At 41.8% G+C, this 13067-nt stretch overlaps 1 protein-coding gene across 1 annotated transcript; it reads left to right on the forward strand.

Moving 5' to 3' along the window:
* The first annotated feature begins 9144 nt into the window (after window positions 1-9144).
* LOC123995493 (MAPK/MAK/MRK overlapping kinase-like) lies at window positions 9145-12649 on the forward strand. The gene is made up of 4 exons (XM_046299147.1): window positions 9145-9189; window positions 9727-9797; window positions 9911-9959; window positions 12536-12649. Exons 2-4 carry the CDS (start codon window positions 9733-9735, stop codon window positions 12647-12649), a joined length of 228 nt encoding a protein of 75 aa, XP_046155103.1. The 5' UTR covers window positions 9145-9189; window positions 9727-9732.
* The last annotated feature ends 418 nt before the right edge of the window (window positions 12650-13067 follow it).

The following is a 13067-nucleotide window of genomic DNA, read 5'->3' on the forward strand; positions in this document are numbered from 1 at the left end:
CGACTGAAACATGGTAAACGTTGTTTAGAATCAATCCTCAAGGTGTTTTTCACATATCTCTTCATGATATATCGTTCGTGGAAGTCTCCTCTCTCCTCTCAATCACTGGATGACTGCGTGCAGCTTGTAGATTACGCAGCAATTTCAACAAAGGACACCAGGCGGACACCTGGTAAATGTAGTCTCTTATGGCCAATCTTCCAATGATATGCCTACAAATACGTCACAATGCTGCAGACACCTTGGAGAAACGATAGAAAGGGCAGGCTCATTCCTGGCGCATTCACAGCCATATAAGGAGACATTGGCAAACAGAGCCTCAAAAATCCTGCTCATTTCCTGATTGAAGTTTCATCTTGGTTTCGCCTGTAGCATCAGTTCTGGGGCACTCACAGATAATATCTTTGCAGTTTTGGAAACGTCAGAGTGTTTTATTTCAAAGCTGTCAATTATATGCATAGTCGAGCATCTTTTTGTGACAAAATATTGCGCTTAAAACGGGCACGTTTTTATTATCCAAAAATGAAATAGCGCCCCATAGGTTGAAGAGCTTAAATTGTATCATTTTTTCAAATAAAATGTATTGAATTTAATCACAGACATTCAACAGTCTAACCACCTTGAGAGATCAGGATTAGGAAAAGGTCCGTAGACGTTTGGGGGGGGTAAATTAGTTATCATCAGCCCTTTAAAAGGGGGAGGGGTTGTTAGAACATCTTTAGGGGAACATCTTTTGAATCTGTTAACGAAGCTTATAGTTTGGTACACCTGAGGGGAAAGTTGAGATTGCCAGGGCCTTAAGAAACTGATTAACGTAAATACTTAAAACTCAGGATTCTGTAAAAGCATACCACAATGAAGATATATGTTTACTCATAGCTTCCTGTGCCAACCGGAAGTGCCATAATTGGTGTCACAGGGGCTGTTTCGAAGGGTTAAAAAAGTCAGATCTTTCCAAAACTTCATATGTGCGATTAGGCAACCCTCATGAACTGTAAATCAGTCATGACTCCCATAAAATTTCAAAGAAAAACTAAATCACACACACACACAGTTTGGAAGGAGGGACATATTGGGGTGCGTAGAGACAGGCAGTGCCTGCAATAGTTACCTTTGTTCGAGCTAAAAAAGAACCGTCAGACCTAGAGTTCTGAAACTTTAGAAACCTGTTCTAGACCTCAGGTCGATAGTGCGTGGTGAGTTACGTGGCTCTAGATGGTTCTCGGACCGAGAAACAGCCTCGTATATTTGCAATAACTTCAATTAATTTTTGCATCACTAAAATGCCGACATTTAGAAATGTCCCAGAGTCGCAAGACTAGGTGCATTGCGACCGCCTCGTTGGACCCCAACGTTTCTGTCTGATAGCTCATTCAAATACCCCGTAGCAAGGCATGGAAAAAAGTGGATTTTCAGCACCAATTAGGGTCTTGCTGACACTCGGGATTCTGGGTCGCCTCACATAGGCCTACACATAATGTCAGAACTGGACAAGCAGCTAGAACGTAACTATGTGTTTTACGTTTTTATTATGGTTTGAACAGGCGTTGTGAATTTTGGGCCAGCTCTGAAGTATGTGATAGTTGGCTTCTAAACGAGTTGGAAAAAGTGGGTTTGGTGTCAGTTTGTATCAGTTTGGTGTCAGAATGATATCTAATTGACTGATGGACGGCGACTTGCTGGTGACTTGTCCATTTGCAATATGTTTAAACAGTGAGGTACCATCACCAAAGTGACATTCTGAAATCAACCCTAACGAGCGATGGAGAGGAACCAGAATCACTGCCCAGCCATCCCGAGTTCATCGGGTCAGTCAATTTCGCATTCCTGCAGGATTTTTGAGCATGCCAAATTCTTGATGGTAAATGCCCATTGAAACATATTGCAAATGCACATGCATTTGCAATATGATTCAACAGTGAAAAAACATCACCAAATGGACATGATGAAATCAACACTGAGATTGAAAATGACAGGTTTTATATATTTACATTTTCATTCCCCCTTTCAAATTATCTAACTTGGATCACATACTGTGCTCAGCAGTACATATTGTTTCTTCCCACAAGGCTAGTCCAAATTATTTGCATATTTCAGTTGTGTCTCAGACTGGAGGAGTATGAGAACATTCACATGATCAAAATCAAACATTATGGTTACAAACACAATGTGATACAGTATATAAAAGAGATTAAAATGAACAATTAGCAATGGCAAATCTGATTAGCAAACTGAATGACACTTATTTGCATTACCCCACAACCATAAACCCAATTCAGGAGACTGCAGGACAGCAGTATTTCACGGGTTGTGGCTGTTTATTCCGAGCAGCAAACAACTCCCAACCAACCAAAATACATAGAATAGCAGCACTGCTTGTAAAAAATACTCTCATCAACTCTAACTTCGTTGAAGTTGATGTGTAATGATGATGGCTAAAACTGTACATTCCCACACCACCAACTATACTGAACAAAAACATTAAATATAAACGCAAAATGCAATAATTTCAATGATATAAGGAAATCAGTCAATTTAAATAAATAAATTAGGCCCTAATCTATGGATTTCTGTCATGTTTTGTCATATATTGTCTTGTCCTTGTGCTTTCCCTTCTGTTCGCCCTTTGGTCTTGTTGGGCCTCTTTCTGTATAGACTCCCCCTCCCTTCTCAGCCAGGCCCTTCTCCATCTGGTTCCTGCTCCCAGCTGTTCCTATTCCCCTAATCAATCATTTAGTCTTCCCCACAGAAGATCCTTTTCCCTGATTAGAGTAATCCTCAGTTTCATCAGCTGTCTGTGTGACTGGTCTCAGATGATGGATGTGGAGGTTCTGAGTCTGTTTGTTGCTGCCTTCCCGAGGCAACCTGCTGTTCACCTGCTGTTCAAGTGGTCTCCAGTCGGTTGTCAGGAAAGTTGTGTTTTTTTTTTATTGTGTTTTTCGTTACTGGATTAAAGACTCTGTTCTCGCCAAGTCGCTTTTGGGTCTCTTTAAAACAGATTTAATGAACATTTCTGGGATAGACTTTTATTTCAGCTCACTGAAAAATGAGGACAGAAGGGCTTTATCACTGACATGTTGTGTTTCATCAGCTGTCTGTGTGACTGGTCTCAGATGATGGATGTGGAGTTCCTGTGCTGTCGTGCTTACACGTGGTCTGCGGTTGTCAGGCCAGTTGGACGTATGACCAAATTATCTAAAACAGCTAATGAACATTTCTGGGATCTTTTATTTCAGCTCATGAAACATAGGACCAACACTTGACATGTTGTGTTCATATTTTTGTTCAGTAGAAGAACAGTTGTTTGAAGGACTGGCTACAGTACATCAAAAGGCTGGCAACAGTACATCAAAAGGCTGGCTACAGTACATCAAAAGGCTGGCTACAGTACATCAAAAGGCTGGCTACAGTACATCAAAAGGCTGGCAACAGTACATCAAAAGGCTGGCTACAGTACATCAAAAGGCTGGCTACAGTACATCAAAAGGCTGGCTACAGTACATCAAAAGGCTGGCTACAGTACATCAAAAGGCTGGCTACAGTACATCAAAAGGCTGGCTACAGTACATCAAAAGGCTGGCTACAGTACATCAAAAGGCTGGCTACAGTACATCAAAAGGCTGGCTACAGTACATCAAAAGGCTGGCAACAATACATCAAAAGGCTGGCTACAGTACATCAAAAGGCTGGCTACAGTACATCAAAAGGCTGGCTACAGTACATCAAAAGGCTGGCTACAGTACATCAAAAGGCTGGCTACATCAAGACTTTGATTGTGGATAAATGTCCATCAGGATGATTTGGCATGATCCTGTCATGTTGACAATTTTGGGGGGGGGATTGCACAATTTGGTTGTTTGATTTACTGAAAACACAGAATGGTGTGTGTGTGTGTTAAAAGTCTTGGTCCATAGACCACTTCCTCTTGCCTTTGCTTTGCTTTGCTAGGTGCAGCCAACTCACTCCTAAAATGCTACTTCTTGTTTTGAAAATGGCCTGTGTGGCATCGATATCAAGTCAGAAACATTTATTCTAGTGTCAAAATTGTCTACCAAGTGTTAATTTGATAATTTTGGTCATAAAGTAAATCTTATCCAAAACTGAGATTTGTGATATGTTAGGAAAAAATTGTATGTCACGGAGTGAAGGGTACCATAACCGTTTACTATGGTTTGGGTTGATTTTAATCCTGCCCAAAGCAGGCTGCACCCAAGTAATCATAAATTATGAGTGCAGCTGTATGCGTCCTGATCATAATGACCATGGTCAATTTGGCTAGTTAGGGACCATCAGTAAATTATGAGAAAATATTTTAAAAGGTCAAAAGCTCCAAATTTAAATGACTTCAACTCAAAGTATAAATTGTAAAAATACTTATACAGATATTGAAAGCATTTATTGTCCCATTTACATTGTGTAATTTATTGACGGTCCCTAACTATCCCCAGCCGGCTGAAGCTAATTGTCTAAATTATTGGGCTAACTCTTTCCACCGGCGAACACACACAAGAGACACCCACATCAAACCACATCCAGAAACCAACCCACGTTTGAATTCAGTCATGTCCGGTAGCATTTCTTAATGAACCAAATGAAAAATTAGGCCAAATCAGGAAGTGCAGTCGCCCTTTAAAGTTTGTGTGGACGGTGGTCTATGAGCACATACTGTATCTAAAAAGGAAAACAAACCCACACATTGTACACTCATATGTTAAGAAACATATCAAGGGCATTCCAAAAGGAAGGAGTTTTTGTTTCTAGCGAAAGACCTCCACTACATTCAACTCAGAAGTAGTGTACACACATTCAGCTACTTACAGTTGCATGTTACTGCCCATGTTATTGATCCCACAGTTAATTGAGACACAGACAGACAGAGGTACAAAGTGAGTGGATCCACTGCTGTCATTGTGTTACTGTTAAGTTGCTGCTGACTTAGGGCTGTATTCTGACAGGAGTTCTTCTCTTATATTCAGCAGTTCCTCCCGACTGTATGTAATGAAACCTAAGATTACCTGGGGTACCAATGTAAGAAATAACACATTAAAAAACAAAATACTGCATAGTTTCCTAGGAACCCGAAGCGAGGCGGCCATCTCTGTCGGCGCCAGAAATGTGTTTGGGACAAGTCTCTGAATGTCCTTGAGTCGCCCAGTCAGAGCCCAGACTTGTTCCTGATCGAACATCTCTGGCGAAACCTGAAAATAGCTGTGCAGCAACGCTCCCCAGCCAACCTGACAGAGCTTGAGAGGATCCACAGAGAAGAATGGGAGAAACTTCCCAAATACAGGTGTGCCAAGCTTGTAGCGTCATTATGAGGTATTCTCTGTAGAATGATGAGTAGGAAAAAAGAGTTTAATACATTTTAGAATAAGGCCGTAACCTAACAAAATGTTTAAAAACTCAAGGGGTCTGAATATTTTCCAAAGTACAGTACAAGTCAAGGTTTGGACACACCTACTCATTCAATGGCTTTTCTTTATTTTTACTATTTTCTACATTGCAGAATAATAGTGAAGACATCAAAACTATGAAAGAACACATATGGAAACATGTAGTAACAAAAGTTTGTGTTAAATAAATAAATATTCTATTTTAAAGACTTCAAAGTAGCCACCCTTTGTCCCCACACATGCTGAGCACTTGTTGGCTGCTTTTCCTTCAGTCTGTGGTCCAACTCATCCCAAACCATCTCAATTTGGTTGAGGTCGGGGATTGTGGAGACCAGGTCATCTGATGCAGCACTCCATCACTCTCCTTCTTGTTAAATAGCCTTTACACAGCCTGGGGGTGTGTTAGGTCATTGTCCTGTTGAAACACAAATGGGTTATATCCTTCCTGTTTGGCCCTGTCCGGGGGTGTCCTCGGATGGGGCCACAGTGTCTCCTGACCCCTCCTGTCTCAGCCTCCAGTATTTATGCTGCAGTAGTTTATGTGTCGGGAGGCTAGGGTCAGTTTGTTTATCTGGAGTACTTCTCCTGTCCTATTCAGGTGTCCTGTGTGAATCTAAGTGTGCGTTCTCTAATTCTCTCCTTCTCTCTTTCTTTCTCTCTCTCGGAGGACCTGAGCCCTAGGACCATGCCCCAGGACTACCTGACATGATGACTCCTTGCTGTCCCCAGTCCACCTGGCCATGCTGCTGCTCCAGTTTCAACTGGCCTGGGCCCTAGGACCATGTCCCAGGACTACCTGACATGATGACTCCTTGCTGTCCCCAGTCCACCTGGCCATGCTCCTGCTCCAGTTTCAACTGTTCTGCCTTACTATTATTCAACCATGCTGGTCATTTATGAACATTTGAACATCTTGGCCACGTTCTGTTATAATCTCCACCCGGCACAGCCAGAAGAGGACTGGCCACCCCACATAGCCCGGTTCCTCTCTAGGTTTCTTCCTAGGTTTTGGCCTTTCTAGGGAGTTTTTCCTAGCCACCGTGCTTTTACACCTGCATTGTTTGCTGTTTGGGGTTTTAGGCTGGGTTTCTGTACAGCACTTTGAGATATCAGCTGATGTACGAAGGGCTATATAAATAAATTTGATTTGATTTGATTTGATTGTCCCACTAAGCCCAAACCAGATGGGATGGCATATCACTGCAGAATGCTGTGGTAGCCATGCTGGTTAAGTGTGCCTTGAATTCTAACTAATTCACAGACAGTGTCACCTGCAAAGCACCCCCACACCATATCACCTCCTCCTCCATGCTTTACGGTGGGAAATACACATGCAGAGATCATCTGTTCAACCACACCACGTCTCACAAAGACACGGCGGTTGGAACCAAAAATCTCAAATTTGGACTCCAGACCAAAGGACAGATTTCCACGGTCTAATGTCCATTGCTCGTGTTTCTTGGCGCAAGCAAGTCTCTTCTTCTTATTGATGTCCTTTAATAGTGGTTTCTTTGCAGCAATTGAAGGCCTGATTCACAGTCTCCGCTGAACAGTTGATGTTGAGATGTGTTTGTTACTTGAACGCTGTGAAGCATTTATTTGGGCTGCAATTTCTGAGGCTGGTAACTCTAATGAACTTATCCTCTGCAGCAGAGGTAACTTTGGGTCTTCCTTTCCTGTGACAGTCCTCGTGAGAGCCAGTTTCATCACAGCGCTTGATGGTTTTTGCAACTGCACTTAAAGAAACTTTAAAAGTTCTTGAAATTTTCCAGATTGACTGATCTTCATGTCTTCAAGTAATGATGGACTGTAATTTCTCTTTGCTTATTTGAGCTTTTCTTGCCATCATATGGACTTGGTATTTTACCAAATAGGGCTATTTTCTGTATATCCCCCCTACCTTGTCACCACACAACTGATTGTCTCAAATGCATGAAGAAGGGGAAAAAAATCCACAATTAACTTTTAACAAGACACACCTGTTAATAATTGAAATGCATTCCAGGTGTCTACCTCATGAAGCTGGTTAAGAGAATGCCGAGAGTGTACAAAGCGGTCTTCGGAGGCAAAGGGTGGCTATTTGAAGAATCTCAAATATAAAATAGATTTGTTTAACACTTTTTTGGTTACTACATGATTCCATGTGTTATTGCATAGTTTTTATGTCTTCGTTATTATGCGACAATGTAAAAAATAATACAAATAAAGAAAAACCCTTGAATGAGTTGGTGTTCTTGTCACGGATCCCTCCAGAACGTTCATCACGCACATGTGTCCCCTATTCCCACTGATTAGTACTTAAGTTTTCCCTTTGGTTTCCATTGGGCAGTCGATCATTGTTTCAATGTGCGTTTGGAGTGCTGTGCTGTGTGTTTTGGGCTTTCGTGCCCTTGTGGATTGCGCAGATGAATAAGGGTCTCGTCCCGTGTGTTAACCATTGTGGGCGTGTGTTATTTATTCCAGGTACTCCAAGCTCTTATGTTTTGGGTTTCTACCCTGTGTTTTGGTCTTCGTCCCCGTGCCTTTACACAGCATGCTGTAATTTGGGCTTCGTAAAAAAAACTATTCTGCATTCCTGCGCCTGTCTCCCAACCCTTTATATCAACGTGACAGTTCTAAAACTTTTGACCGGTAGTGTACATTTTACGTGAGATGACGTAAAGGCATATTTTCGTCTCTGTATGGGCAGCAGTTATATTCTACCCTACTCTGATAAAGATAATTACAGGTTCTGTCTTCTTGTCCCTCCAGCCCAGAGAGGAGTCCCATCACCAGACCTTGGAGAGCTGTACCATGCCCCCACTGGGTAGTACCAGTGATTTGGTGTTGTTCCTATTTGTTTAGTACAATGTTTGATGATGCACTGTCCATATATTTAAGCAGATTGTTCTACCTGTTTGTGTATAACATCACATGTTATGTACGTTTCTGCATATGTACCAATATGTTCTAAACCTGTTAAGAACTGGACATCAAATCACGTTCCTGCTTATGGAAGCAGCACACAACTGTGAATGTTGCTAAAAGATCTTAAAAATGATAGATTTGAGAATTGTTATGTGTTTACAAATTAAAGGCTCCATCTTTTATCAAACCATTTCCTCTAAAGGCTGATATCCCACCTTGGTAATGGAGGGAATTTAAATTGTTATTGATGTGAATGTAACTGCAACCAATGATGTAGCTATATAAACAGAAGAATGAATAGGTATGTATATGTCTGCAACTGGTCCTTCTTTCAGCGCAGACCACTTCTGTTTTTCTGAGACTGAGCAGAGAGATAGAAAAAGAGGTCCTCACACCTCATTCTTAAAAATAACACAGCTAGTAATTTCATGCATTCAAAATAATACAAAAAAATATTGAGATGCATTTGCATTTTGCAACTCAAAATATCATAAGAGTAAGTATATATAAATAAAATATATACAAATATATATATATAAAAATATACGTAACAGTAAAATTGAAATATCTCCTTGTCTTTCACAGTCTCAGCCTATCCACAACAGTGACAGATCTAAAGCCTGATAGAACAGTGACAGTCAGGTGGTGTCTATTCACTTTTGATGTAAAGTGTAACTCACACATCATTAGTGGTGTTACACTGAGCTGGTGGATGAGACAAGTACTGATCTGCAGGGAGACTCCAGATACCAGGTCACACAACGTTCTCCCTGTGACTTCACTCTGTGACAATCCAGAGGGAGGACAACAACAGGAAGTGTAAACATCACCTGACTGAAGGAGGAAAAGTGAAGACCTTCATTGACTTCACCTCCATGTTCTCGGGAAGGTATGTAGTATTCTTGTTATAATACTACGTTATAATTTGTAAATAAAGTTAACAAGATCTGTAATGACATTAAAGTGAATGTCAAACCTGATCCTTTCTCCTGATATCAGTGATTAGTGAACAAGCATACTGCTCTACTGTATGAGTCTGATGAGTTATTTAAAAATTAACTTAGAGAATATTCTTCTCCTAGTATCAATCTACTCTTAGAATATGGCTACATTTCATGAAACAAAAATGTCTTCCTTTCCTTCTTCCCTTATTCACTCCCCTTCATAGATCTGACAGGTGGTCGTAAGGAGTTGTTCCATGTAGTTTTCAGTCATATTTCACATTTCCAATCCTACCAGAGTTAAAGAGGGCAAAAGAGAGGGAACATTCACATCCCACAGGAATGAAACACAGCCTTTACCTTTGTTGGAATTTCAAATGCTATCAGCAGTAAACTGGTGATTTTATCATGGGTGGCTGAGGTGTAAAACTGTGCTTCATTTCTACCATAATGCCTGACTTCTGACCCCTGGTTTAACCCGACAGTACCCCATGCCAGAGAGCAGGATCCACAACTACATGTATCAGCTCTGCAAGTCTCTGGACCACATACACAAGTAATCACAGATGAGCATTATTAGGAGAGCGGACTCCCTTCTGATGTGTGTGTGTGTCAAGGTCAAGGGTCATTTCAGTTAAGTTTATTGACATGTAACTTCTCTCCCCACAGTCATGGTCTCTTCCACCGGGACATCAAACCAGAGAACATTCTGATTAAGGTGAGAGATTCCCATAGACAGAGATGTATTGAGATTGGAGGAGAACTCTACTGAACCTACCATGGTGGCACTAAGAATGCTATGACAAACACTCACAGTTACATTGTTACTATACTTTGTATTCAGTCACTGTTTTATGAAATTGGATGCTCAGTAAAATGTTTCTTTATCATTTAAAAGCAACACATTCCAGCCTTCATCAGCAAGCTTCATATAGTACTTGGTGGTAGGACAGTATAACACACACACACAGTAGTAGTATTCTGTGTCTTCTCCCCTAAACAGAAGGACACTCTGAAGCTGGGGGACTTTGGCTCATATTAAGAGTGTTTACTCCCGCCCTACACAGAGTAAATCTCTACACGTTGGTACAGAACCCCAGAGTGCCTCGTAACGGACGGACACTACTCTCACAAGTATTCATTAATCAGGTAGCCTCCAGGGGTGTGACTTGTACAAGATCATAAGGAACCAAACCAATCACATGATACTCTGACCGACGTACCAGTGTTTCAACACTAGGTGGTGCCATGTAGCTAGTTAAAGCGAAGTGGGATCCTCTTCTTGTCCTAAACCCAGTCCCTACTTGTTTAGTGGAAGTGTGTGCATCCCAATAATATCTCCTTTCTCCTGAAGAGTGCACTCGTTCACTACTTCCCACAAATCTAAAATCATTGGACTGGTAGGAGTTTCCACCACCATATTGTTTTTTAAATCAGAGAAGGGAAGTGAACAAGTGCACTTTGGGAGAAAGGAGAGACCATTGGGACATCACTTGTGTAACCCCGCCTCCACCCTCTGTTTGATTATGCGAAACCCTCCACCTCTTCCTGTCTCTTGCAGCCTCTGGCCTCTCTTTCTTGGGTCAAACGAGCTGGACCAGGGTTCATGATGCCCCTGGAACGCCCAAAGTAGCTGTCCTCGGCAAATTCAAGCCGTGAGCAGAGACCTCTTATCATGACTGCTACTTTGTTATTGATAGAAGTCACTGCTTCAACAAAGCCTAACTTTGACATATTCTGTCAGTTTCTGGAAAAGGGGTCTATTTCCCCTTCAGACAGGTCTCATACATGTCTATGTCCCTATTCCCTATGTAGTGCACTACTTTTGACCAGGGCCAATAGAGCTCTATACTATATAGGGAATAGGGTTTCATTTGGGATGCACAGCAAGACAGGTTTACAGATATATATTTTACCATCTCCCCTTTTCAGAGAACTATATTTTACTATCCACATACAGTATAGGCCTATATAGAGGTGGCAGGGTAGCCTAGTGGTTAGAGCGTTGAACTAGTAACCGAAAGGTTGCAAGTTCAAATCCTGAAGCCGACAAGATACAAATCTGTCGGTCTGCCCCTGAACAGGCAGTTAACCCTCTGTTCCTAGGCCGTCATTGAAAATAAGAATTAGTTCTTAACTGACTTGCCTAGTTAAAGGTTTAAATGTTACAGTACAAAGTGCTGTCCTCTTCATGTCCACACAGTCTCCCTTCACCCATCTTCTAATTATTATCCATCCATATTTTTATAGGATCAATGTGGCGAGCTGATTGAAAAGCAAAGCTATCCATGTTACTAGGCCCACAGTTGAACTTGGGACATATTAAGGCAGTGTGATGTGGTGACTCATGTAAAGTGTGTGTGTGTGTTTTGCCATGGCAAGCTGCCAGACAGAGTCAGCAGGATCCTGAAGAGAGAGGGTGCTGGGGACCACCCTAGGCATGGCAGACTGGTGACCCCTCACAGACACATGTAAACCCATGTGGCACTTAAAGATGCTAATCTAGAACTGTGGTACACTGTAGCCTACCGTACGCCGACATCCACAATACTTCCCCTTAGACACCCTCTCTACTTGTAAAAACCTTGCTGTCCGTCTCCAACATTTGCAACATGGTTTCAATATTCAAATTCGATCTCCAGCTGTCCGATAATAATGACTAGCTCCTCAGAACAAGTGTCCTGACGAGAGAGCACATTTCTATGCCAGGTGAAATCGCACCTCATCTCATTGTTATGGATGTGTCCAAATTATCTTCACTAGAAAACAGCTTAAACAAAGGCAAATGAGGCTACTGTTGTTATTCTGTCTGCACTGTTTGACGTGACGTAGTTGGCTAGCATTAAGCAAGGGGTAATAACGTTACCAACCAGTTGGGCAATGGAACATTTAGAACCAACGACTGGGTCGCGTCCATAGATACAGAACAAAAAGACTTAATGACTGGGTCACATCTAGCAACCGAACCGATAGAATGAACGACCAGCCGGCTTCAGTAGCAACCTTAGATTTGTGTCAGGACTAGATCTTGTGAAAGGATGAAACAGCATGAATACTTTTATGAAATGATGTCAATCATTATTTGAATATGTTCGTAATCTATTGTATAAAAGTGGTTTGCCCCGACAACACCTGTGCCAATACATACTCCAAATACAGGCTTCCCTGGCATTATCACTTAAATATTGTACTTGTTAGTTGATTTCACAGGCATGTTTCAATCTCTGGTTGGACAAAAGTTATATTTATCCTATTCTGATAAATATGATTATAGATGCTGTCTTGTCCCTCTAGCCCAGAGAGGAGTCACATCGCCAGGCCTTGGACAGCTGTACCCCCCGGATAGGACCAGTGGAGACCCAAAACACTGACTGCCTCACTACTCCCAGCCCCATAATACTGGTGTGAGAGGTAAAGTCACAATTTGGTGGTTTAATACATGTTCCAAGAAACCCTCCATTCAGCTCTTTTAGAGCCACAGCTGAACAGTTGGTCCAACAGACTTGTGTTAAGCCTCAAGACTGATTTCATTTGAATTAACTGCTAGGTCTCATGTGCCCATACAATACTACTAAAACAAACAGTGCTGAAGCTAAACTCATGAGAAAATTTGAGGAAAGTCCTCTGGTGACTGACTGTCCATTCAGCCCACTAGTAAAAGACTGGAGGTCGGAGACAAGGTCAAAGCTGTTTAATAAGAGTCACAGTGGGGGAAAAACCCTCCCACTGTTAGACCTTGGAGAATCCTTCCACTGCCTACCTGGGTTAATCACATCCTCCCTATTCAGGGAGGTGAAACTGTCAGGGGAGAACTTCCCGGAAGCTT

Source organism: Oncorhynchus gorbuscha, linkage group LG14, assembly GCF_021184085.1.
Source record: "Oncorhynchus gorbuscha isolate QuinsamMale2020 ecotype Even-year linkage group LG14, OgorEven_v1.0, whole genome shotgun sequence".
NCBI lineage: Eukaryota > Metazoa > Chordata > Actinopteri > Salmoniformes > Salmonidae > Oncorhynchus > Oncorhynchus gorbuscha.

Coding starts and splice junctions, on each gene's coding strand:
- LOC123995493 (XM_046299147.1), top strand. CDS start 9,733: ATGCCAGAGAGCAGGATCCACAACTACATGTATCAGCTCTGCAAGTCT. Junction 9,798..9,910: donor TCTCTGGACCACATACACAA/GTAATCACAGAT, acceptor CTCTCCCCACAG/TCATGGTCTCTTCCACCGGG. Junction 9,960..12,535: donor CAGAGAACATTCTGATTAAG/GTGAGAGATTCC, acceptor TTGTCCCTCTAG/CCCAGAGAGGAGTCACATCG.